This window comes from Oncorhynchus nerka, linkage group LG7 (genome assembly GCF_034236695.1).
Source record: "Oncorhynchus nerka isolate Pitt River linkage group LG7, Oner_Uvic_2.0, whole genome shotgun sequence".
NCBI lineage: Eukaryota > Metazoa > Chordata > Actinopteri > Salmoniformes > Salmonidae > Oncorhynchus > Oncorhynchus nerka.
In genome coordinates this window covers 64425627-64450550 of record NC_088402.1, presented here as the reverse complement: position 1 = coordinate 64450550, position 24924 = coordinate 64425627, and the positions used below count along the sequence as shown (strand labels likewise).

The following is a 24924-nucleotide window of genomic DNA, read 5'->3' as shown; positions in this document are numbered from 1 at the left end:
CAACTGGTCGTTTAGAACAGGACCGTTTCTAACACAACGCTTAATTCTGCTGAATGCGGCCCTGTTGTGTTAGCAGAGAAGAGCATTATGGGAATTGATGTCATTGCAACTGACGCTTTAAGGACAAACATGCTCTATTGTTTTCTCTATTTAATCCTTAACCATACAGACGTTTAAATATGTTTCAGGTTCAGTAGGTACATTTATATTAACTTAAATTCACACTAAAACGGTGACAAATATTACTATCATGTGCTCAACCACTGCATTTCCCATAAGACAACCTGATAAAATCAGGTATGTCGTTGGCATGGCAAAATTGAAGTATGTGAGCGCATCTTCGATGATCTACACATTGTGAGTTTCGCATCCGGGTAGGCCTAACTGTGTGTTGGCTACATGAGTATTTACCCACATGTTGTGCGAATCAGTCCGCGTAATCACACGCACGCGAATGGCCAACTACGAAATATGTAGACTGCTAGTAAATGGAGGATCAGTCTTCGGGTTCAACCTACAAAATATAGCCTACTTGACAATCATCACATACTTCGTACAAATGGTGAGCTGTTGTGATTTGTTCATTCGTTTTTATTGAATAAGCCAACCATTTCAAGGGATCAACATAAGAATATAATATTTATTTCCAGACTCGAGAGGATACGCCATAGACTGTACAAAGATACGCCAAGTCTTCCTTTCTGTCTGAAAGTGAAGTCGCACTACAAAGATCGAGGTTGTGTTCGAGAGCAACAAAACCGTGATGTATCATGGGTAGAGTGTGACTGACTGACTGATCTACAAATAATAATGAGTCGTTATGGTGTAAGGTGATTTGTAGATTATGTTAATTAAGTCTGATTTAATAAACAAATACGATAGCAAAGATTTTTATAACGAAACCAAGACAGACCACAGCCTCTCGTTTCCAATAGAAACAAATGAGTCATAATGGGCAGAACAAGCAAGGAGGTGGGCAGAGTCAGCGAGATCCTATTTGCCTGTTCTAGCAGACGTCTGCATATTTCCGTTAGGGAACGCACAATCTGTGAAGCGCGCGTGTGCAATAACGCAATTCGCCTTTTCACACCCACTAAGCAACGCGGTTTAAAACATTTTTTTGCAAATGTTAAAATCTAAAGTACTTCATCCACTCTGTTTAGAACAGATTCTAGTCTTGTGAACTGAAAGCTGTATTGTTTCATCGATGAGAAATCAATCTCCTTCCATCTTCTCCCACTGCTGGCGACTAGGCTTCCTCTCACTTCCATATTTGGAAGTGAGTGGAAATTCCAAGCGCATCCGGTGAAATATCTTTCTCATTGTTCTATCTATGACAATAGTCAGTTTGAAAGGGGTAAATGGTACATTTCCAAAACATCAGACTCTTACCATTGTTAACCCAGGGATATGCAGTCTGAAAGAAGTCTGCCTAAAAAATATGCAAGACTCTACAAGCCAGAATGTTCCAGAATGTAGGATAAAATGATATCTACCGTTGTCAGTGCTGTTGGTTCTTTTGACAGTAGGAGACAGAGAAAGTGTTATTTACCTGACTTTTTGCTGCAGTGGTAGGTTCTGTCACTTGTATTTTCAATCTCCTGATGCAATGCGCGTGATGAACAATATGTAGTCAACCGAAGCACGTTTCCTTGCAATAAGCTGGAAGTGTTTGTCAAATTTGCCAGCTGATTGCATGGGACAATGTTCAGTCTGTGGTTTGGTTAGGCTCGGCCATATTGTAGTAAGTGTTTGTCTCATGCGAAAAAACGATATACAGGATAGCATACTGAAGGTTGGGTTGATAAGGCTTCCCTGTGGATATTTTGTCTCAGATTAACCAAGCGGGGAGAGGCTGCCCGTTGTCACAGTTCCAAGATCAGTCAGAAGCGTCCAGTTAACTTTACGCCAATGAATCTTAAAACTGAACTTTGATCCGCATGAAGTAGTATTGATGTCCTTCGCCACTGTCGTCTTACAACAGATATTTAGATCCAGTGATCCAGGGGTGTAGTGCTGCCGGACAACACCTGGCCAATTGTGAGCTACCCCATGGGACTCACGGTCATGGCGGGTTGTGACACAGTCTGGGATCGAACTGGGATCTGTAGTGACGCCTTGCCTAAGACCGCTGCACTACTTGGGAGGCCCCTGTAGTAAGGATTTATGTTTACTACTTGGTCAATTGATTTACTACTTGGTCAATTGATTATGATACCATGCACAAGCTACACAAAATGCTTACTCTCAATAAAGCTATCCTCATCAACAGTGCCATGATAGTAAGCTATTTGTATTTACATTAGGCTATAGCCTACAAATAGCTGTGCCATGTAGTCGTAGGACTATTAGGCTATAAGCCTACTGCAAATGATTGTTGTTTGTTCCTGAACTGGGCGAATGGCAGAGCTGTCCTTCAGCACCACAAGTTGGTTCAACTTCTTTAACGTCATTGTGCGATTCTGGCGCTGTCCTTTCAGGACCACAAAGGGTGCTACAATCGCTTAAAATGACATCTCATCAAGATCTGTTGCCTACTCAATAGTCATACTCATCACTTCTTATTATTACAAATAGAAAAGTATCACTTCTCACAATGGTGCTTGTTTTGTAAAGTTAGATCAAAGCTGAATCAATCTCTTGCAAGATCACAATGATTCATTTGCATTTTACATAACAGAACCAAATATAATAGCATAATAGCACAGTTACACCAAAAAAATAATTTCTAATTATATTTTAGGATGGTTAGCTGAAGTTGACCATACAGTGCATTCGGAAAGTATTTAAACCCCTTGACTTTTTCCACATTTTGTTACATTACAGCCTAAAATTGATTTTAAAATGGATTACTTTATTTTTTATCCTCATCAATCTACACACAATAATACCCCATAAGGACAAAGCAAAAACAGGATAATTATTTTGTGTGCAAATGTATTCAAAATAAATACGTTGTTTACATAAGTATTCAGACCCTTTGCTATGAGACTTGAAATTGAGCTCAGGTGCATCCTCTATTCATTGATCCTCCTTGAGATGTTTCAACAACTTGATTGGAGTCCACCTGTTGTAAATTCAATTGATTGGACATGATTTGGAAAGGCACACACCTGTCTATATAAGGTCCCACAGTTGAAAGTGCATGTCAGTGCAAAAACCAAGCCATGAGGTCGAAGGAATTGTCCGTAGAGTGCTGAGACAGGATTGTGTCGAGGGCGTTGGTCAGGGAGATGACCAAGAACTCGATGGTCACTCTGACAGAGCTCCAGAGTTCCTCTGTGGAGATGGGAGAACCTTCCAGAAGGACAACCATCTCTGCAGTACTCCGCCAATCAGGCCTTTATGGTAGAGGGGCCAGACGGAATCCCCTCTTCAGTAAAAGTCACATGACAGCCCACTTGGAGTTTGCCAAAAATAAGATTATTTGGTCTAATGAAACCAAGATTGAACTCTTTGGTCTGAATGCCAAGCATCACGTCTGGAGGAAACCTGGCACCATCCCTACGGTGAAGCGTGATGGCAGCATCAGGACCTCAGACTGGGGCGAAGGACCTCAGACTAGGCGAAGGTTCACCTTCCAACAGGAAAACGACCCTAAGCACACAGCCAAAACAACGCAGGAGTGGCTTTGGGACAAGTCTCTGAATGTCCTTGAGTGGCCCAGCCAGAGCCCGGACTTAAACCCAGTCGAGCATCTCTGGAGAGACCTGGAAATAGCTGTGCAGTGATGCTCACCATCCAACCTGACAGAACTTGAGAGCATCTGCAGAGAAGAAAATCCCCAAATACAATCCCCAAATACAGGTGTGTCAAGCTTGTAGCGTCATACCCAAGAATACTTGAGGCTGTAATCGCTGCCAAAGGAGCTTCGACAAAGGACTGAGTAAAGGGTCTGAATTCTTATGTAAATGTGATATTTCAGACTTTTATTTTTAATAAATGTGGAAAAATGTAAAAAAATAAAATAAAATGTAAACGGTTTATTTTGTCATTATATGGTATTGTGTGTAGATTGAATCCATTTTAGAATAAGGCTGTAACGTGGAAAAAATGAAGGGGTCTGAATACTTTCTGAATACTTTCTGAATGCACTGTACATGCACTATTAGGCAGTATATATGCTTTGATTGAAACAAAGTACAAGAAAGGCTAATAGTTTGTTAACACCATCTGCTCTAATTAGCTCACGAAACAGTAATTGAAGAGGATCTAAATGCATATTCCCATTTAAACTGATTGAGATCAATCAAATTAATGGCATGGAGATGCAGTTAGGACATTCCACCTTTAAAACGTGAAGAATTATAATTCATGAGTAAGAGTGATGATGGCCTATTTTGAAATTTGGTAGCCTATGCCTAACTTGGTGTTTGAGGGTATTCAAAATAGAAACATTTATTGAGACAATATGTGTGGGCATAGGCAGATGTTGCATTTGGAGGATGCATTTTATGCATATTCTTAAATGGTGGACTATTCAATTGGCTACATCTGCTGTACAAACTTTGAGGAAATTATGACATCATTGCACAAGACCATTGGCCATGACTATTCAACTAAACAACATGCATCCACCTGACAGGTGTGGTGTATCAAGAAGCTGATTAAACAGTATAATCATTACACAGGTGTACCTTGTGCCGGGGACAATATGCCACATTTCTCAAATTTTGAGGAAGCTTGCAATTGGCATGCTGACTGCAGGAATGTCCACAAGAGCTGTTGCTAGATAACTGAATCATACTTTCTCTATGATAAGCCGCCTCCAACATTGTTTTAGAGAATTTGGCAGTACGTCCAAACGGCCTCACGACCGTAGACTACGTGTAACCTCACCAGCCCAGGACCTCCACATCCGGCTTCTTCACCTGTGGGATTGCCTGAGCAGGGTGGAGGGGAGGGGAGGGGTGCTGAGGAGTATTTCTGTCTGATATAAAGCCCTTTTTTGCGTGGAAAAACTCATTCTGATTGTTGCTTTTATATTTTTGTTCAGTGTAGTTTAGCCAGGGAAAACGGTCAAAACTACTCGGGCCTAGTGCGCATGTGTGCCCAGTAGGCTAATTCAGGGGACAGATTGTAGTTTTTATGCTCTGATATCAGGAGCTGGCAGTGAAAAGTTTGATTAAACAATTCAGAGACTGAAGCTAATAAATCAGATGACTTACATTTTAAGGAGAGTGAATCGATATACAATCACCTAAACAGCTGTAACTGTCAATAGTAAAACAAAGCTTAAAACTTTGAGTGAACCCAGAATACAGAAAATGAATAGGGAAGTTGCTTTCCTCCTCCTCCACACTCTATGGCTGCCAGTCCACCCATTATGACATCATTGACTTGACTGGGGAAGTCCATTCTGTTCATTCTATTTCAGTGCTGAATCACCCTCCCCCACACAGGAATTTTGGGGACTGTATGTATGCTATATAAAGTCACATGTTTTGTAGCCCAGACTAGTCACACCATGAATTGTTTGTTTTACACTGGCTCTTTTTTTGTGCATGTTATACAATATGTATTTGGACAGTGAAGCTAATATTTTGTCTGGATGGGTCGATGCTACCATTTTGGATTTGAGATCAAATGATGAAAATGAGGCGGCAGTGCATAATGTCACCTTCTCTTTCAGCGTATTTTCAAGCATCTGTTTTGCCATTTAGAAATAAAAGCACTTTAGGTAGGCCCATCTAGTCCACCCATTTTAATAGTTAAAGGGATCGTGTGAAATGTTGGCAATTAAGCCCTTTTTTCTACTTACCTATAGTCAGATTAACTCATGGATAGGTCTACCATTTTAATGTCTGCATGCAGTTTGAGGGAAGTTGAAGGTAGTTTTGCGAGCCATTGCTAACTAGTGTTAGCGCAATGACTGGAAGTCTCTGGAAGCATATAGCCAAAGATGTTTACAACTAACCTTTCTAGAATATAATTGCGTATTTTTGTTAGGGAACACCTATTCTGTGAAGTGCCCGTGTGCAATAACTCAATTCGCCCTTGCACTCCTTAACAACATTTTTCCAAACTTTGGCAAAGGGTAAAGTCTACAAAACATAGTCCACTCTGTTTATTACAGGTTTTAGTTTTGGAAACAGAACTGTGTTGAGATTAAATGTTTCATCTAGGAGAAAATGTGCAGATGGGCAAATGATAAATCAATATCATGTTTGCAATTTCTTTAGCTAAATGGGTATTTAATTGCTTTATCATTTTCATGATTGAGAATGCATAATGCCAATTTGAAAAATAAAAAGCTAGCAAAGTGTGTGATATTTGTACCGCGTTCACTTGCTCATCAGAATAAGAAACTCAGACATTTCCAACTTGATAACTGGTTATACACGTGTCGCATTCAACCAGTTAGCAAGTTGGATATTTCCGAGTTTCCTATTTCTGACTAGCACGTTGACGCGACACCAGATTCCCATGGTACTATCCAGTACAATACTGACATATAGAGCCAAAATGTTTCACTGTTCAAAAGCATATGGTGAAGAATGTAGATAAAACAGGATACATTTTTATTTATTAAATTATTTATTTAAAAAATATTTATTAAATGAAATGTGTTTTTACATTACAAAACTCACCAGATTTGAGATTATGCACCCATAACTTTTTCCTTCACTTTTTTTATAAGGTGTGAAGGACCTCTTTAATTTAACATCATGGATTGGACTATTGGGAAGGAGAGAATTCCCTCAAGTAATAGTGAACTGCCTAAGGCCTCAAAGAATGCCTCCGGAACCAACCTCACTATCAATCTGAATGAAATGCTCAGATCAAATGCTGCCGTGGAAAGGAAGCGTGTTCCAATCCGCCCACCCAACCCAAGAGCCCCTGCACCCTGGGAACTGGAGTTTAGTCGAGGCCTTTCGTGTGAGCCCATGCCCAAACCCATTATCCGAAGACGTGCACGATCTCTGTCCTCCTCCACAGAGTGGAAGAGGCACACTCGTAATGTTGGGGTGCGTTTTGTAGACTGTCTGGGCCTGGACCTAGAGGATGTTAAGGTTTTCAAAACCGGAGAGGATCCCTTTGTGCCACAACATGTCTCCTTCAGGCTTTTGATGGGTGCAGAGCTGGCTGGGGGGAAGAACTTGGAAATCTCGCTGCCGTATCTGAAGCCGGTGTTCCCTCAGCAACCCGGTGATCGACCTGAATTCTTCAGCCGCCTGCGCCAGCAGAGGGTCTGTCTGGAGAGGGTTTTGTGCTTTGACCTGGGCATCATCGGGATCACTCAGGTCCTCAACCTCCATTTTGAGAAAGAGGTGAGCGTGCGCTATTCTTTCACAGGATGGAGGTGCAGCTCAGAAACCAAGGCCTCCTGGGTATCCACCACCTGCAAGTCCTGGGATGGAACGCAGGAGCAGCTCAATTGTGACACCTTTCGTTTCCACCTGCCTGTTCCTCCCTTCCTGCTACCTGGAGCTGCTTTGGAATTTGCTGTCCGATACAAAGTGTCCGGGAAAGAGCACTGGGACAACAACGAGGGGCAAAACTATAAGTTGGTCTGCCATAGCTACAAGCTGACTGTGCCCAAGGAGTGTGAGCATAGCATGGTGCACTTTATTTGAGCTCATTCAACAAGGAGCATTTACTGGTTGCTCTCATAAGTTCCAATTAATAATTTGGCCATAAGGTCAAAACCATCAGACCTGAGAGGCAGCAGTAGTGTTCAGAAAAAGACAGATCTGGTATATATGAATAACATGTTATTGGAGCACTCGGCTAATAGAGAACCACGTCATGGTTGTCTGTGACTGTGGTGGAAGCCATGTTTATTATTCATTCATACACATTTATTTTAACAGAGCACACCTATTAGTATTGGAGTGCATGTTTTCAAATGCAAATGCACTTTATTATATACAGTGCCTTCGGAAAGTATTCAGACACCTTGACTTTTTCCACATTTTGTTACATTACAGCCTTATTCTAAAATGGACATAAATCTGCACTCAATGCCCCATAATGACAAAGCAAAAACAGGCTTTTCTCAATTTGAGCTGGCCTCCCGGCCAAACTGAGAAAACGTGGGAGAAGGTCCTTGGTCAGGGAGGTGTCCAAGAACCCAATGGTCACTCTGATAGAGCTCCGGAGTTCCTCTCTGTGGCACTCTACCAAGCAGGCCTTTATGGTAGAGTGGTCAGACGGAAGCTACTCCTTAGTAAAGCCGCGTGACAGCCCACTTGGAGTTTTCCAAAAGGCACCTAAAGACTCTCAGACCACGAGAAGCAAGATTCTCTGGTCTGATGAAACCAAGATTGAACTCTTTGGCCTGAATGCCAAGCGTCACGTTTGGAGGAAACCTGGCACCATCCCTACTGTGAAGCGTGGTGGTGGCGGCATCATGCTGTGGCAAAGTTTTTCAGCCGCAGGGACTGGGAGACTAGTCAGGATTTAGGCAAAGATGAACGAAGCAAAGTACAGAGAGATCCTTGATGAAAACCTGCTCCAGAGCACACAGAACCTCAGACTGGGGCGAAGGTTCACCTTCCAACAGGACAATGACCCTAAGCACACAGCCAAGACAACGCAGGAGTGGCTTTGGGAAAAGTCTCAATGTCCTTGAGTGGCCTAGCGAGAGCCCGGACTTGAACCAGATCTAACATCTCTGGAGAGACCTCAAAATAGCTGTGCAGAGACACTCCCCATCCAACCTGACAGAGCTTGAGAGGATCTGCAGAGAAGAATAGGAGAAACTCCCCAAATACAGGTGTGCCAATCACTGCCAAACGTGCTTCAAAAAAGGACTGAGTAAATAGTCTGAATACTTATGTAAATGTGATATTTCAGTTCTTCAAACCAGTTTTTGCTGTGTCATTATGGGGTATTGTGTGTAGATTGATGAGGGGGAAAAAACAATTGAATATATTTTAGAATAAGGCTGTAACAAAATGTGGAAAAGTCAAGGGGTCTGAATACTTTCCGAAGGCACTGTATACAGCACTTGTTCAGATAAGACTGACACAGAGTACACATTTCACTGTGGCAATGTGCCTCTGGATAATGCACTTACTTTATGGTTTCTACTTGTCGGATGTTCTAAAATCATTTGGACTTACTCTGACTCTGGTCCTCGGAACTAGCCATGCTTGCCAGGTAACTGGTAGAGATTAATTTATGAAATTTCATCTTCAAGAGATGATCACCCAAGCATTTAAACTATGCAACCAAGCAGCTAGTTCAAATATTACTCATGATATAAATTGAAAATATTTAGCTACTAACAAAAGAAATACACTGTTTAACTGGTAGTACTTAGAAAAGTGAATACTATTGTTTCTTGTTCATTTTACATTAAAGCACAGTTGATGATACAAACCTCTGTTGTGAATTATTTGCCTTTGTTGCTTACAATGCAACACTAAAGCTGTCTTTACACTGCAGCTAAAATGGACCCAATTCAACAACAAAGTCATTCTCCTGTGACACAGTTCAATCTTCTTTAGAATGGTGTAAACAGCTAAAAAAAACACATGGAATCACATCTTTTCCGTTCTGATTTGGACCACATTCATATGTGCTACTATATCCAATACCTAGCCATGTGACCTGTATCTGGACACTCCAATCAGATTCTTTCAGTGCCCAAGTGATTTTTACTACACTCTCCATGCAACAGGTTAATTTTGTCACATCTGCATTGGTGGTAACCGTTGAAATGGACAGTGACAGCACGTACCAGCATAGCCTCTTCGCTCGGACGACCAATACATATTGGTCTCCCATCACCGAACACTATTTCCTGGTACCCCGCAAAATATTTACCAGCTCTATGATTTACATGTTTCCGGGAAGAAGAAAAAATCCCATCACTGAATGCATATCTAGAATGAATCCGGAATGCCTTACCAGTCAGCATGGGTTATCCTTTTTACTTTACACCAGGGGTAAGCAACTAGATTCCGCTGCAAATCCATTTTTGTCGGAATGGATGGTCAGGGGGCCGAAACGTCATTTATAATCATTTGTCGAATTCAAATTGACAACAAGTAAGCCCATTTGTATTTGAAAATAACAATCATTTTATACCTTCATTACATTGAGACACGATTACATATGTCTCTTTATTTGTGGGGATACTTGGGAACATATTTCTTAGTTTAAATACATTTTCCCGCTGAATTCCTGGTAGGTTAGTCTCTTTGAGATTACAAACCTATTTTGCAAGAGAGACCTGGACAAAAAAATCAGCAAGCAAAGTTTCAAACATTTACAACATAAAACACAAGCACTACAGTTTAAAAACATCAGTTTACACGTTGAACAGGCACATTAGTTTTGGCAGAAGTGGTTCATCTAGTTGTAAAACATTTACAGGCCCCTAAACCATTTTCCGCTATAGATTTTACCCTAATATCAGTTAAGGAGCTCCTGTCATTTCAAGTCCTTTTGTTGCTTGTTCAAAGTAGAGGGCAGGGTACTGTAACGCTTTGTTTGTTGTTTTACCTTGGTCTGTGCCGGCCTTAGGCACCGTCAAAGAGATGTAGTCCCGTGAGCATACAGTGCTTTCATAAAGTATTCACACCCCTTGACTTTTTCCTAATTTTGTTGTGTTACAGCCTGAATTTAGAATGGATTGAATAGAGATTTGTTTTGTCACTGGCCTACATACAGTACAATACCTCATAATGTCAAAATGGAATTATGTTTTTCTGAATTTTTACTAATTCATAAAAAATGAAAAGATAATGTCTTGAGTCAATAAGCATTCAACCCCTTTGTTATGGCAAGCCTAAATAAGTTCAGGAGTAAACATTTGCTTAACGAGTCACATAATAAGTTGCATGGACTCACTCTGTGTGCAATAATAGTGTTTAACATGATTTTTGAATGACTGCCTCATCTCTGTACCCCACACATACAATTATCTGTAAGATCGGTCAGTCGAGCAGTGAATATCAAAAGCCGATTCAACCACAAAGACCAGGGAGGTTTTCTATTGGTAGATACGTTTAAAAAAATACAAATAAAAAGCAGACATTGAATATCCCTTTGGTAGTTAGTCTTGTCCCATCGCTGCAACTGTACGGACGGAAGAGGTGAAAGTCAAGAGCCGCGTATCCTCCGAAACACAACCCCCCCAAGCCGCACTGCTTCTTGACACACTGTTTGCTTAACCCGGAAGCCAGCCGCACCAATGTGTCGGAGGAAACATAGTACAGCTGGCGACCAAAGTCAGCATGCATGCACCTGGCCCGCCACAAGGGATCGCTAGAGCACGATGGGACGAGGACATTCTGGCCGGCCAAACCCTGCCTTAAACCGCTGCGCCACTCGGGAGGCCCATGGTGAAGTTCTAAATTACACTTTGGATGGTGTATCAATACAAGTCACTACATAAATACAGTTGCCAGAGAGGAAGGAAACCGCTCAGGGATTTCACAATGAGGCCAACGGTGATTTTAAAACAATAATGGCTGTGATAGAGAAATGAGGCTGAATCAACATTGTTGTTACATGTAACTACAAGGGAAAGTATAACAAAAGACCCAGCTAGCTATGTTGTTGATATGTGTATCCTAATAGACTAGGGTAACAACCCTTAAACAAGGCACACCTTGCCATGTTATAACCTGTCCCAAAGGATACATTGAATCAAATGTTATGTTACTACGATGCTGTTGCAAAGGATACACTTGTAATTATAATGTCAAATCAAATTGTATTTGTCACATACACATGGTTAGCAGATGTTAATGCGAGTGTAGCGAAATGCTTGTGCTTGTAGTTCCGACAATGCAGTAATAACCAACGAGTAATCTAACCTAACAATTCCACAACAACTACAAGTGTAAAGGGATGAAGAATATGTACATAAAAATATATGATGAGTGATGGTACAGAACGCCATAGGCAAGATGCAGTAGATGGTATAGAGAACAGTATATACATATGAGATGAGTAATGTAGATGAGTAATGTAGGGTATGTAAACATTTAAAAGTGGCATTATTTAAAGTGGCTGGTGATACATTATAATGTATCTACCCAGGATCAAGCAATTTGATGCAAAGTGAAACATGTCTTTTTAATTGCTATGTATTTACAATGTAACAGCATTTGCAGACAGTAGGCTAACCAAGAGAAATAAGGACACAGGAGAACATTAGTAAGTAACCATGTGTATGTGACAAATCAAATTTGATTTGATTTGTATAACCATGGAAAGAAGGTGTACCCAAACGTACAATTCCCCATTTCAGACTCATACCCCGGGTTGGGTAGTAACGGATTGCATGTAACAGGGATACCTATGGACAGGGTGGTGGGTGATGCTCAGGGAGAGGCGTGATGGCGTGGCACGGTGTGGAGGTCTGGACTTGGGCTGTGGAGGAAAAGTGGAGGTCAGGTGGAAGTAACCTGGACTCCCAGGCCAAGGGAGAGGGCATGTTCCCTGAGCAGGGAGTATCGGCCAGGAGGTCTGGACTTAGGCTGTAGAGCAACAGTGGGACAGTGGACTCTCTTAAGGGTCGGCACGCCATTAAATCTAAAGAGGAAATCGATACCTTTGCATCCCGAATGAAGGATCTACGAAGTGGTGTGGGGGGACACAAATGTATTAAGGGTGGCGTCAATTCGGGAATTTCTGAAATTAATCCATGAATTGAATTTGAATTGGCCACACCCCAAAGGAAACATCATTTTAATGTAAGGAAGTAGAATTGAATTAAAAGCAATTCAAACCAATTCAACTGAGACATTAAAGTCTCATTAATATTGACATTGCATTGGATTGTTCCGTTTCATACTGCAGCATTTGATCTAATGCATTCTGAGAAATGTATTTATGTTTCTGATATTTAAACATTAAAGGAAGGATCAATTATTATAGACAACACACATGTAATTATTGAAAATTGTTTTAGGAGAATGAGTTTTAAAAATGACATGTTTCAACCATATGCTACATGGCATCGGTAGCCATACATGATGTCAAAATAAACATTTGTATAGTGATGTGTAGAATAAATAAACCATTTGAATTTCATTTAATTAAATTATACTTCCTTTAATTCAAATTCAATTCAAATTCTGCTTTCTGTTGGGTGTGGCCAATTCAAATTCAATTCAAATTCAATAATTGAATTGCATTTAAAGAGCAATTCAGAATTGACCCCAACCATGGAGTGTATCAGCAGCTGGGCAGATTATGTTTGGACGTCAGAGGACAAACGTCATCAGGAACAATAGCGCCCTCTGGCGGAATTTGGCCTGAGTCCAATGTGTAATGAGAGGGTTTTCTGCTTTGCAATAAATTAAGGCCTATTTTTATATATATATATATACTAGGGAATCTTGGGGGAACCTGTCTGCAAATCAAGGTGTCTTTTAGTACCAGTTTAACTGATTGTGCTACAGTGAAGAGTTTAGAGATACTTTCTCAAAAGTCCAACTGGAAACATTAAGACATCATGTGTATTCAGACAATGTTTCCCTCTAATTGCTAAAATGTCCAAACATCACAGAAAGATGATTTTGTAATAGTATTCACATTTACATCGGCAGTATTGGATGGCACAATAACAACAATATCAACATGCCTAAAATGTGGACAGTTATCACTCAGGACAGTTTGAATTCTACACTGCAGTTAAAAGTTTGAAATTACTGTGTTTAACAGCAGATTATAGATTACAATAGAGAGTGTAATAATATTCATATTAGTAATGAGTATATATTTTGATTTCAGATGGAATAGGCACAGTAATTAAGCCCAATTATTTGTTTTTATTTTTGTTCCGAAGCATGATTTTGTCCTCAGAGTAAATGCATCTTCCTCTGTTTTGCAGCTCTGCTATGAAAGGCATGCAGAATGTGGGATAGACTGTTCTTCTGGCCGAGGGGATTGTTTGAGTTCTTTGTGCCAGATGGATTGGATAGATGAGATTCACTGGATAACCCTGTGCCCATAGAAGGATAGTGCAGGTTGGTGTTGCAGAGACAAAAGCCAGGTTACATAATGTAAATATGGGGCCTGTGGTGTTCCTTTCACAGGCTTAGACAACCTGCAAGTCAACCGGTGCACATGGCTTTCTCCTTGATCAAATTGTAAACAGTGCTACCAAACGCAATGTACCAGATGCAGAGAAATGTACTATTCACTGTATGTTCTACTGAGTAGTTCCTCTTGACAGTAAGCTGTTACACATGGCTTGTTTTCTTGAAGCTGATGTGTTGAGTAACTGTGAGAGGCAGTTTTCATCTTTGCTTTCTCCATCCGTTTTTCTCTTTGTACTGTTAGTGTGTGGGTGGAGTGGACAAGGTTGCTTCAGGAAAAAAGTGTGATTTTCAATGAATGCTCATAGAGGACAGTGGTGACGAAGGTACAGAGAGAAGAACTGTGAAGAACGCTAACAGTCAGGATTATTCTCTGCCACTGCAATCAACAGGTAAACTGGCATCCTATTATTTTTCGCCACATATAACCAAACAGCACACTTGTTTTATGTTATATATACTTTACAGGTAGATTAAAGTTGATTTGAATAGTCATGTCCTATTTAGAATAGGAGGTTAGATTTGACCAAGTCATTCTGCCGTGCTATTTGGAGTTAATACAATAGGTTATAAACACATGTATGTTATAGGCTTGAACGCTATCAAAATATATATTTAAAATGAGCCTGAGGCTGTAAAGTTGAATTCTGCATTTAACATTTTGGTTACACTGTTGGAAAAATATAATAGTGAAGTCCTTGTACAGACATATTTGGCATGGAACATGACCATTCGATGGAAAGTGACGGAAACTTCAGAAACCTTCAAAGCAGTATAAAGATTATTCAGATGACTTCCAGACCAATCTTATGATGGCCATTTGAACACTGTTTAAAAGTCAGATTTGGCAAGTTACACACATTAGAATAGAAATAAAGGCTACTCTTAACCTAATACTAAAGATGTGCAGACCCTAGAGTTATTTTTTTTTGCCAAATAACTAACCACTGTAATTGGATTGGGTGAATAACCTTATTGCTTTTCCTTTGAATGGTGAATTAGTTATTTCTGCTCAAATAAAGGAGACATTACGTTTTTCTATTTTCCCCATTGCATAAAGCCTATTGAAGATGCCTCTGGGGAAGGAATTCAGGAAGAAAGCAGAGGACATCACATCAGTATATGATCTGAGAGAGAAGCTAGGAGAGTGAGTGTCTGTTATATTTTTGCCACATAGGATTAGATCTACATGCCGTTTCCACACAGATATAAGGCTCTTTACTTGGTGTGAGAGCCATACAATTCTGTGAGAGCCATTACCTTGATTCCTTGATGCTTACTGAAATCCTGGCACATTCTTCCCATTATGAAGTATTACAATTCTCTAGCAGAGGCCCCCGGAGTTGTCAGAGGGGGAAGCCATCCCAATTCATTGGGTGACTGAATAATTATCATCCCAAAATAAAGCAATGAGAACGAAAGCCTGTATGAATGGTTACTAATATGATGTGGGTGTGTTTCAGGGGATCATTCTCTGAGGTGCGTGTGGCTCAGCACCGCCGCACCCTGAAACTTGTAGCAGTCAAGTGTATCCACAAGAGGGCGCTAAAGGGCAAAGAAGCCATGTTGGAGAATGAGATAGCCGTGCTACGCAGGTTAGTGTCACATCTGCACTTTTAGCTAATACAAAATAGACAAGAAATCAATGGTTCAGAGTGTATCCATTGTTTCCCCTTCAGAATCAACCATCCCAACATTGTGGCATTGGAGGAGACCTTCGAGACATCTACAAAGCTTTATCTGGTTATGACTCTGTGGGTGGTGGGATTTTAATTTAGATACCCTGAAATGATCTAATCCAAGATGAATTGTTGATTATTTCGTTGCTTATATTTCACAATGCAATTGATGGCTTGTTACCACAGTGTTACAGGAGGCGAGTTGCTGGACCGTATTCTGGAGAAGGGGAGTTACACTGAGAGGGATGCCAGCCGTGTCATACAACAGCTTCTGGAGGCAGTCCAATACCTCCACCAGCTGGGCATCGTGCACAGGGACCTGAAGGTACAACTGTCCACTAGCTGTTAGAAAAGTACTTAACCTCACTATAAACAGCATTGTAGGATTACTGTTATATGTCCCCCAGGTATATCAAAATAAAAGAGAATAGAATGTATCTGAGAGTTCACAGGTTAAGGTAGATGGTCAATGTGCTGAATGATCAACCCTCTCATGTGATTTACTTATTGTTTGGTACAAGTGTTCAAGTGATTGATAGATGCAGCTTAATTGTCAATTATTTTAGGCCTTCTATTATTATCATTCCAGCCTGAGAACCTACTGTATCAGACTCCGTCGGAAGATTCCAAGATTGTCATCAGTGACTTTGGCCTGTCCAAGATGGAGGAGCAGGGGATGCTCACCACAGCATGTGGAACCCCTGCGTACGTGGGTGAGGATCCCCAAATATATACATCACTTCTGAACCCTCATCATGTAGAATTAAAGCAGTTTGAGCCTCATACATGAACCTTCTCTTTCATTTTGTGTGCAGCACCAGAGCTTCTGCAGCAGAAATCATATGGCAAAGAAGTGGACCTATGGGCTCTGGGGGTGATCACCTATATACTGTGAGTGTATGGTAATGGTTCATTCCTCACAGTTGACTTAATACAGGCAAGTGAAAAGTTCTGTTGTGCTAAAAGGATTTCTTTTTGACGTTCCAGACTCTGTGGCTACCCTCCGTTTTATGACGAGAGTGAGTCACATATGTACAGGCAGATCATGAAGGCTGAATATGAGTTTGACTCCCCGTATTGGGATGAAGTCTCTAATTCAGGTAAAGTATGACCTTGGTCTATGAGAGATCCTTTTAGCTAGCCTGTATTAGTTCATCACATCTCACACCTATTTGTCACGCAACTTTATCACTGTCTCGGCAATAAAGACTTGTTTTTCTTTCTTTCAACGTGCTTTTAATTGAACTTTCTTTTGTCTTGAAATTGTATGTCCTCCTGAATGCTGCTTCTCTCTCCACATTTTTCCGTTCAGCAAAAGATTTCATTCCGCACATGTTGCAGAAAGAACCAGAGGAGAGGTACAATTGTGAGCAGGCCTTGAAGCATCTTTGGTGAGTTTAAAAAAAGATTAGTAGCTTTGTGTGTATTCTTTTCTATAACATGTTTAGTAAACATTCTCAGTACTATCAGTGTGCATGCATTTGGTCAGTTGAAGTAAAGAATGAGATGTTCTATACAACACAATGAATGGGTACTTTGATATTTAGGGATATTTTCAAGTTTTTCTATACTTCTATAGTCTATCGTAATGTCCATGGCAGTTGAGTTTTAAACATAGATCTCTTTAATCCAAACATACAATAGATTCTTTCTGCTCAAAATATAATCATTTTCTTGATCTATATTGATTGCATATCACTTTATGTTCCCTGAAAAGCCTCCGTAGGTCTGTCACTATATCACATGTAGTATACGGTACACATAGCATCCCACTGGGTACAGATGTCAGTTCATTGTCTAGTTTTGATTTACATTTGGTTGAGGTGTGGTTGTCAGCTAACGTGAAATCAACAAAACATCACCATGTCATTGGATTTAGGTTAAAAGTTGGTTACTTTTTTTTCAAATCCAATCAGTTTTCCATGCTGATTCAATGTCATAACACAGAATTTTGGTTGTTGAAATGATGTGGAAACAACTTTGATTCAACCAGTTTTTGCACAGCGGGCTAATGACTCCAAAGTAATATGATAATGGTATTGATGGCTTGTTGATTGGTGCTGTGTGTGTTGTTGAATCAGGATATCAGGAGGAGCCGCTCTGGAGAAGAACATTCATGGATCAGTCAGTAAGCAGATCCAGAAGAACTTTGCTAAGAGCCAGTGGAAGGTAAGATTAGTCCTGCCTGGGCACTGTTTAAAATGTCCTAATCATCTTCCACAATACAATATCTCCCATAAAACTAGAATCTAGATATATGCCCAGTTACATTGACTATGTAAATCAATTCTTCTGTGTGCAGGAATGCACTACACTCTTAGAAACAAGGGTGCAGTTAGGGTACAATATTGTTCCCTAGGGAACAAAAATATCAAAATACACAATGTGCCTTCAGAGGTACACATAATGATCTCACATGGTACCTCTTAGTACATTTTAGGGTACATATGTGGATAAAGAGCCTGGTGGTACATTTTTGTACCCAATATTCTGAATATAAATCTACACTAATTATACTCTCGATGTGAAGATACATTTCTGTTTCCCAGGATACCAACAGCTTTGTCACTGGGTTGGTACCCTAAAAGGCCACATTTGTACCATAATCATTATCATATTTGCCAGCATAGTCTACTGCAGGTAGATTCTTTTTGATTAGTTTGTAATATCTTTGTTTTTGCGTATACATTCATTGATGGATTAATCTTATGCTACATAAAGATAGATAACTTTAATGTTTGTTCCAGTTTAAATGGCGTAATGTTTTTGATTTGATTTCACCTTCATTTAACAAGTTCTCATTTACAACTGCGACCTGGCCAAGATAAAGCAAAGCAGTGTGACAAAATCAACAACACAGGGTTACACATGGGATAAACAAACAGCCAATAATACAAGAGAAAAATGTTCCTAACTCTGGCAGTCATAAAGAATGCATGTTGCGGGTGAATAAACATTCCAGCTGTTGGATATCCAAAATCTGTCTGGATTCTAATCGGAATTCTATATCACTTTGCAAGCCAGCATAATGTGACTTGTAGGTAGGATTGCAAAATTCTGGTAACGTTCCCAAATTTCGCAGGTTTTCCAGAAATCACAGTTGGAAAATTCATGGCAAACAGAGGGAATAAGCAAGAAATTATTCAACCAGGATTTCTAGTTAGCGGAATATTGCAACCCTACTTGCAGGCCTGGTGTGGCCTGTAAACCATGAGTTTTCTAATGAGATATGTAACGTATTGTCATAAAGAGATTAATTTTAATGGCAACATACACCTTGGAACTCACTTGGTGAAAGCCACGGGACTGAAAATGAACAAATTCAACAACCATTTCACTAACAAATACAGTCATGGGTGGTAACGCTACAATTTCCTCAACAAAGCAAGCCACACTGGGAAATTATATTGGATACGTGGCTCTGCCTGTTCTTTCAGTTAGTTCTTTTTGAGTGGAAGTGTTGTACCAGTTTAAGTAGTCTATGGTAGAGGTACGTTTTTGTCAATCACTAGGAACATATTACTATGTCACTGTGGTACACTGTGGTATAATGGAAAAATGTACCTTTTCTAAAAGCACACTTTTGTACCTGTGGACTATATGTTTTCAGAGGGCGTTCAATGCCACAATGGTGGTGCGGCACCTCAGTAAGAAGAATCTAGTAGTAGAGGAGGAGTCTAAGGATAAGGCAGAGACCAAGGCTACACTGTAAGGTGAGGGATGAAATAATAATGGCACCGGTGAAGAAGGCCAATGTTTTACATGTCCCCAACCGATTGTGTTTTTTGGTTGGTTTATTTGCGTTTTTTGTAACTTATGTTTTTACTTATTTTGTACATAATGTTGCCGCTACCGCCTCTTATGACCGAAAATAACGTCTGGTAATCAAGACTGCGATTACTCACCACGGACTGGCAGAATCCTTTTTTTCCTTTAAAGAGTCTGATGTGCCTGATGAGAACGATATATTGCTTTCTCGGGAACAGGCCCATATCCCTGTGATTTGCGTGAAGAGGAGGTGGAGAAAAAGGGGCCAGAGGTCGAGATGCCTTCTGATAATTCGTAGGCGATCGAATAAACGTCCACTTCCTTCCATTCTGCTAGAAAAACGTGCAATCTTTGGAGAATAAAATAGATGACCTACGCGCAAGATTAAACTACCAACGGGACATTAAAAACTGTAATATCTTATGCTTCACGGAGTCGTGGCTGAACAACGACACTATCAACACGCAGCTGGCTGGTTATACAATGTACCGGCAGGACAGAACAGCAGTGTCTGGTAAGATAAGGGGCGGTGGACTATGTATTTTTGTATAACAGTTGGTTCACGATATCTAAGGAAGTCTCGAGCTATTGCTTGCTTGAGGTAGAGTATCTCGTGATAAGCTGTAGACCACACTTTCTACCTAGACAGTTTTCATCAGTATTTTTCGTAGCTGTTTACATACCACCACAGTCAGAGTCTGGCACTAAGACAACATTGAATGAGCTGTTTTCCGCCATAAGCAAACAAGAAAACGCTCACCCAGAGGCAACGCTCCTAGTAGCCGGAGACTTTAATGCAGGGAAACTTAAATCCGTTTTACCAAATTTCTATCAGCGTGTTAAATGTGCAACCAGAGGAGAAAAAAACTCTGGACCACCTTTACTCCACACACAGAGACACATACAAAGCTCTCCCTCGCCCTTCATTTGGCAAATCTGACCATAATTCTATCCTCCTGATTCCTGCTTACAAGCAAACATTAAAGCAGGAAGCACCAGTAACTAGATCAATAATGCTGTAGATGCTGCTACAGGACTGTTTTGCTAGCACAGACTGGAATATGTTCAGGGATTCCTCCGATGGCATTGAGGAGTACACCACATCAGTAATTGGCTTAATCAATAAGCGCATTGATGACGTCGTCCCCACAGTGACTGTACGTACACACCTCAACCAGAAGCCATGGATTACAGGCAACATCCGCACTGAGCTAAAGGCTAGAGCTGCCGCTTTCAAGGAGCGGGACTCTAACCCGGAAGCTTATAAGAACTCCCGCTATGCCCTCCGACGAACCATCAAACAGGTAAAGCGTCAATACAGGACTAAGATTGAGTTATACTACACAGGCTCTGATGCTCGTTGGATGTGGCAGGGCTTGCAAACCATTACAGACTACAAAGGGAAGCACAGCCAAGAGCTGCCCAGTGACACGAGCCTACCAGACAAGCTAAACTACTTCTATGCTCGCTTCGAGGCAAATGCCACTAAAACATGCATGAGAGCACCAGCTGTTCCCGGAAGACTGTGATCACGCTTTCCGGAGCTTAAACAGGTCAACATTCACAAGGCCACAGGGCCAGATGGATTACCAGGACGTGTACTGCGAGCATGCGCTGACCAACTGGCAAGTGTCTTCACTGATATTTTCAACCTCTCCCTGTCCGAGTCTGTAATGCCAACATGTTTTAAGCAGACCACCATAGTGTCTGGCCCAAGAACACTAAGGAAATCTGCCTAAATGACTAACCCACAGCACACTAGTTTGTAGCCATGAAGTGCTTTGAAAGGCTGGTCATGGCTCACATCAACACCATTCCAGAAACCCTAGACCCACTCCAATTTGCATACAGCCCCAACAGATCCACAGATGATGCAATCTCTATTGCACTCCACACTGCCCTTTCCCAACTGAACAAAAGGAACACCTATGTGAGAATGCTATTCATTGACTACAGCTCAGCGTTCAACACCAAAGTGCCCTCAAAGCTCATCAATAAGCTAAGGACCCTGGGACTAAACACCTCCCTCTGCAACTGGATGCTGGACTTCCTGATGGGCCGCCCCCAGGTGGTAAGGGTAGGTAACAACACATCTGCCACACTGATACTCAACACAGGGGCCTCTCAGGGGTGTGTGCTCGGTCCTGTACTCCCTGTTCACTCATGACTGCACAGCCAGGCATGACTCTAACACCATCATTAAATTTGCCGATGACACAACAGTGGTACAGTAGGCCTGATCACCAACAATGATGAGAAGGTCTATAGGGAGGAGGTCAGAGACCTGGCCGTGTGGTGCCAGGACAACAACCTCTCCCTCAACGTGATCAAGACAAAGGAGATTATTGTGGACTACAGGAAAAAGTGGACTGAGCCGCCTCCATTCTCATCGACGAGGCTGCAGTGGAGCAGGTTGAGAGTTGACTGGTTGCATCGCTGCCTGGTATGACAACTGCTCGGCCTCCGACCGCAAGGCACTACAGAGGGTAGTGCGAACGGCCAAGTACATCACTGGGGCCAAGCTCCCTGCCATCCAGGACCTCTATACCAGGCAGTGTCAGAGGAAGACCCTAAAAATGGTCAAAGACTCCAGCCACCCTAGTCATAGAATGTTCTCTCTGCTACTGCACGGCAAGCGGTACCGGAGCGCCAAGTCTAGGTCCAGGAGGCTTCTAAACAGCTTCTACCCCCAAGCCATAAGACTCCTGAACACCTAATCAAATGGCTACCCAGACTATTAGCATTGCCCCCCTCCCCCTCTTTTACACTTGTTACTTTCTGTTGTTATCATCTATGCATAGTCACTTTAATTACTCTACCCACATGTGCATATTACCTCAATTAACAATTGCCCTCGCATATTGACTCTGTACCTGTACCCCCCTGTATATACTGTAGTCTCACTATTGTTATTTTACTGCTGCTCTTTAATTACTTGTTTAATTACTTATTTCAACTGCATTGTTGGTTAAGGGCTTATAAGTAAGCATTTCACTGTAAGGTTTGCACCTGTTGTATTCGGCACATGTGACTAATTTGATTGGCATAAATAGCTCAGTATCACAATCCCGCAGCTAACAGACATTGGTCACAGTAGCTACAGTAACCTGTGTTTCTTTTCTCTTGGTTTAGGTTGTGACCTTTAATCCATGGGTAGAAGATTTGCCCAGAAGAATCCTGTGACAGACCAGTCAGAGTGGTCATTTCGGCTCTCAGGCGTCTCTATATGTGATAAAAAGCCAATACAGTGTGAAACTTTCTTTCTGCCAGCAGAGAGCACTCTTAATCAAGCTTAAGTTCTATTTTTTGTTGTCTGTCATCTAAACATTGCTCAGACTCTGGTTGGGCCCCATACACTTCAGCAATAAGACTCATTTGACTCATCAAGTGTAATTTTGTTGATACATCCATATAGGCTTAGTATCTGTTGACCATGCATGGATGTAAACATGTTTTCTTGAACGTTATTAAGTCTCTATAGACCCTTGAAGAATACAACAATAAAAATGTTAGAAAACAATATTTTTTACTCCTAGTTTGATCTATGATCATCCTCTTGTTGAGTTTGACACAGTCATTAGCATTCTTGATTGTCTTGGGAAGAATAATACCAAATGAAATTGACTAAATCTGCAGCATTGAAAATGACGAACTCCAAATTAAAGGTTCAATGCAGCTGTTTTTTTTTTTATCTCAATAGCAAATCATTTCCGATTAACAATTAAGTACCTTACTGTGATTGTTTCAATTAAAATGGTCAAAAATAAACAGAAATAGCTTCTTAGCAAAGAGCAATTTCTCAAGCAGGAATTTTGCTAGGACTGTCTGGAAGAGGTCTAAGTGGGGAGGGGAAAACTGAAAACTAGCTATTATTGGCAGAGAAGTTTGGAATTCTCGCTCTTATTGGTCTATTAACAAATTTACCACCTGGTGATGTCACCAGGCAGGCCAAAACTGAAATTTCAGGCGGTCTTTTCAAACAGCTCTTACACTAAAAGGGAATTATCATACTTTTCACAATTTCACAGTATTATTCCAACCTCATAATGTGGAAATGTATATAAAATATGTTTTTTTGACTGCACTGGGCCTTTAAAGCAACAATGTGGGATAGGGGCAGAATACATATTGCCTTTGACAGGAGAAACAAACCATGCTTACCCTAAACTAATGAGACAGCTCCTAGAAAGCACTCCGCTGTATATGTGTGAGAGAGAGGCAGCCATATTTGTCCTAGTGACCTAAGAACCCATAATATCTTACATTTGGGTCAGAATGCATCAGAGTGCTCTTGAACATGGAGCAGTTCTCTTTTCATTAGAACAATGCCTGGAAAGAGTTTTAAAGGGGAATTTCACCCTGGCTCTGCCACAGAATATAGTCATTACTATACTAACAACATTAAGTTTTTATCATAAATGTCACAATTATCCAAACCACAAGCTAAAACTAGCACATTTTAATTTCACTGCTAGAATGGTGAAGTTGCAAATACCTGTGTCTTCGTCTGCTCATAGCGAACCACAAAGTCCGGCATTCAAAGCGAATGCTGAAACCGCTCACTAGGTAGAGGGGCCATGCCCACAAACTTGAATAATGACGTTGTTTACTTCGAACAACCAGCACACAGAAATCCCAGAACTTTTCTAGGCAATATTGTTTTGAAAACATTTGTTTTTCAGTGTTTGTCATCATGCTCATGTTGTGTTCTGTGCCTGGCTGTGCTAATTACAAACAAGTGTGAAAATCTTTCACCATTTTACCTACCAGAGATTCCCCCCGATTCTGTCAGTGGCTTGCGACTATCAAGAATGATGCGGTGACCAAAGATAATCTGAGGGAATTTCAGGCTGAACTAATTGGGAATACATTTCGATGACAGCTGAGAAGTGATGTGATACCATCTATTTTTTACCCTTCACAACAAAACAGAAGCTTCTCAATTAGAGGTAACCTAACGTTAGCTAGCCTCTTAGACTGATCCAATGAACCATTGCATATATGTTCAAAATGTTGTGTCAAGACTGCCCAAAAGTGCATAATCGGTTTATTAATACATGATTGTGTATTCTCCTCCAACAATAGCAGGGTATTCTTTCACTGTAATAGCTACTGTTAATTGGACAGTACAGTTAGATTAACAAGAATTTAAGCTTTCTGCCCATATCAGATATGTCTATGTCCTGGGAAATGTTACAACCTCCTGCTAATGACATTAGTCTACGGGGGGGGGACACCGATCCCGATCCTGTAGAGGTTAACTTGCTAGCCTAGTTGGGTAAGTTAGCTAGCTAACATTACAGCCCTGTACAGCTAAATCATGTATCTATCGTTTGGGATACACACTGTCAATCAGTTTCGCCTATGCCATGGCAGTCACTGCTAGACTGGTAGCTACCTTCAGCAGAGTAAACATGTTTGTTAGCTAACGTCAGTCAAAGATAGAACATGTTACCAAATAAAGAGTATCT

The 24924-nt window shown here is 40.9% G+C and overlaps 2 protein-coding genes across 4 annotated transcripts; both read left to right on the top strand.

The window, feature by feature from the left end:
• The first annotated feature begins 475 nt into the window (after positions 1-475).
• ppp1r3da (protein phosphatase 1, regulatory subunit 3Da) lies at positions 476-12844 on the top strand. The gene is made up of 2 exons (XM_029664521.2): positions 476-562; positions 6641-12844. Exon 2 carries the CDS (start codon positions 6669-6671, stop codon positions 7575-7577), a length of 909 nt encoding a protein of 302 aa, XP_029520381.1. The 5' UTR covers positions 476-562; positions 6641-6668; the 3' UTR covers positions 7578-12844.
• Positions 476-22975, top strand: LOC115132182 (calcium/calmodulin-dependent protein kinase type 1B-like). Of its 3 annotated transcripts, XM_029664518.2 has the most exons (14): positions 476-562; positions 13799-13934; positions 14251-14398; positions 15067-15153; positions 15470-15601; positions 15686-15760; positions 15872-16010; positions 16275-16398; positions 16501-16576; positions 16673-16785; positions 16998-17076; positions 17767-17854; positions 19296-19398; positions 22586-22975. In XM_029664518.2, exons 4-13 carry the CDS (start codon positions 15077-15079, stop codon positions 19395-19397), a joined length of 1005 nt encoding a protein of 334 aa, XP_029520378.1. In that variant the 5' UTR covers positions 476-562; positions 13799-13934; positions 14251-14398; positions 15067-15076; the 3' UTR covers position 19398; positions 22586-22975. The 3 variants fall into 3 exon arrangements, with proteins under 3 accessions (XP_029520378.1, XP_029520379.1, XP_064876782.1); XM_029664519.2 differs by lacking the exon at positions 13799-13934 and having other exon boundaries at positions 479-562; XM_065020710.1 differs by lacking the exons at positions 476-562; positions 13799-13934 and having other exon boundaries at positions 13950-14398.
• The last annotated feature ends 1949 nt before the right edge of the window (positions 22976-24924 follow it).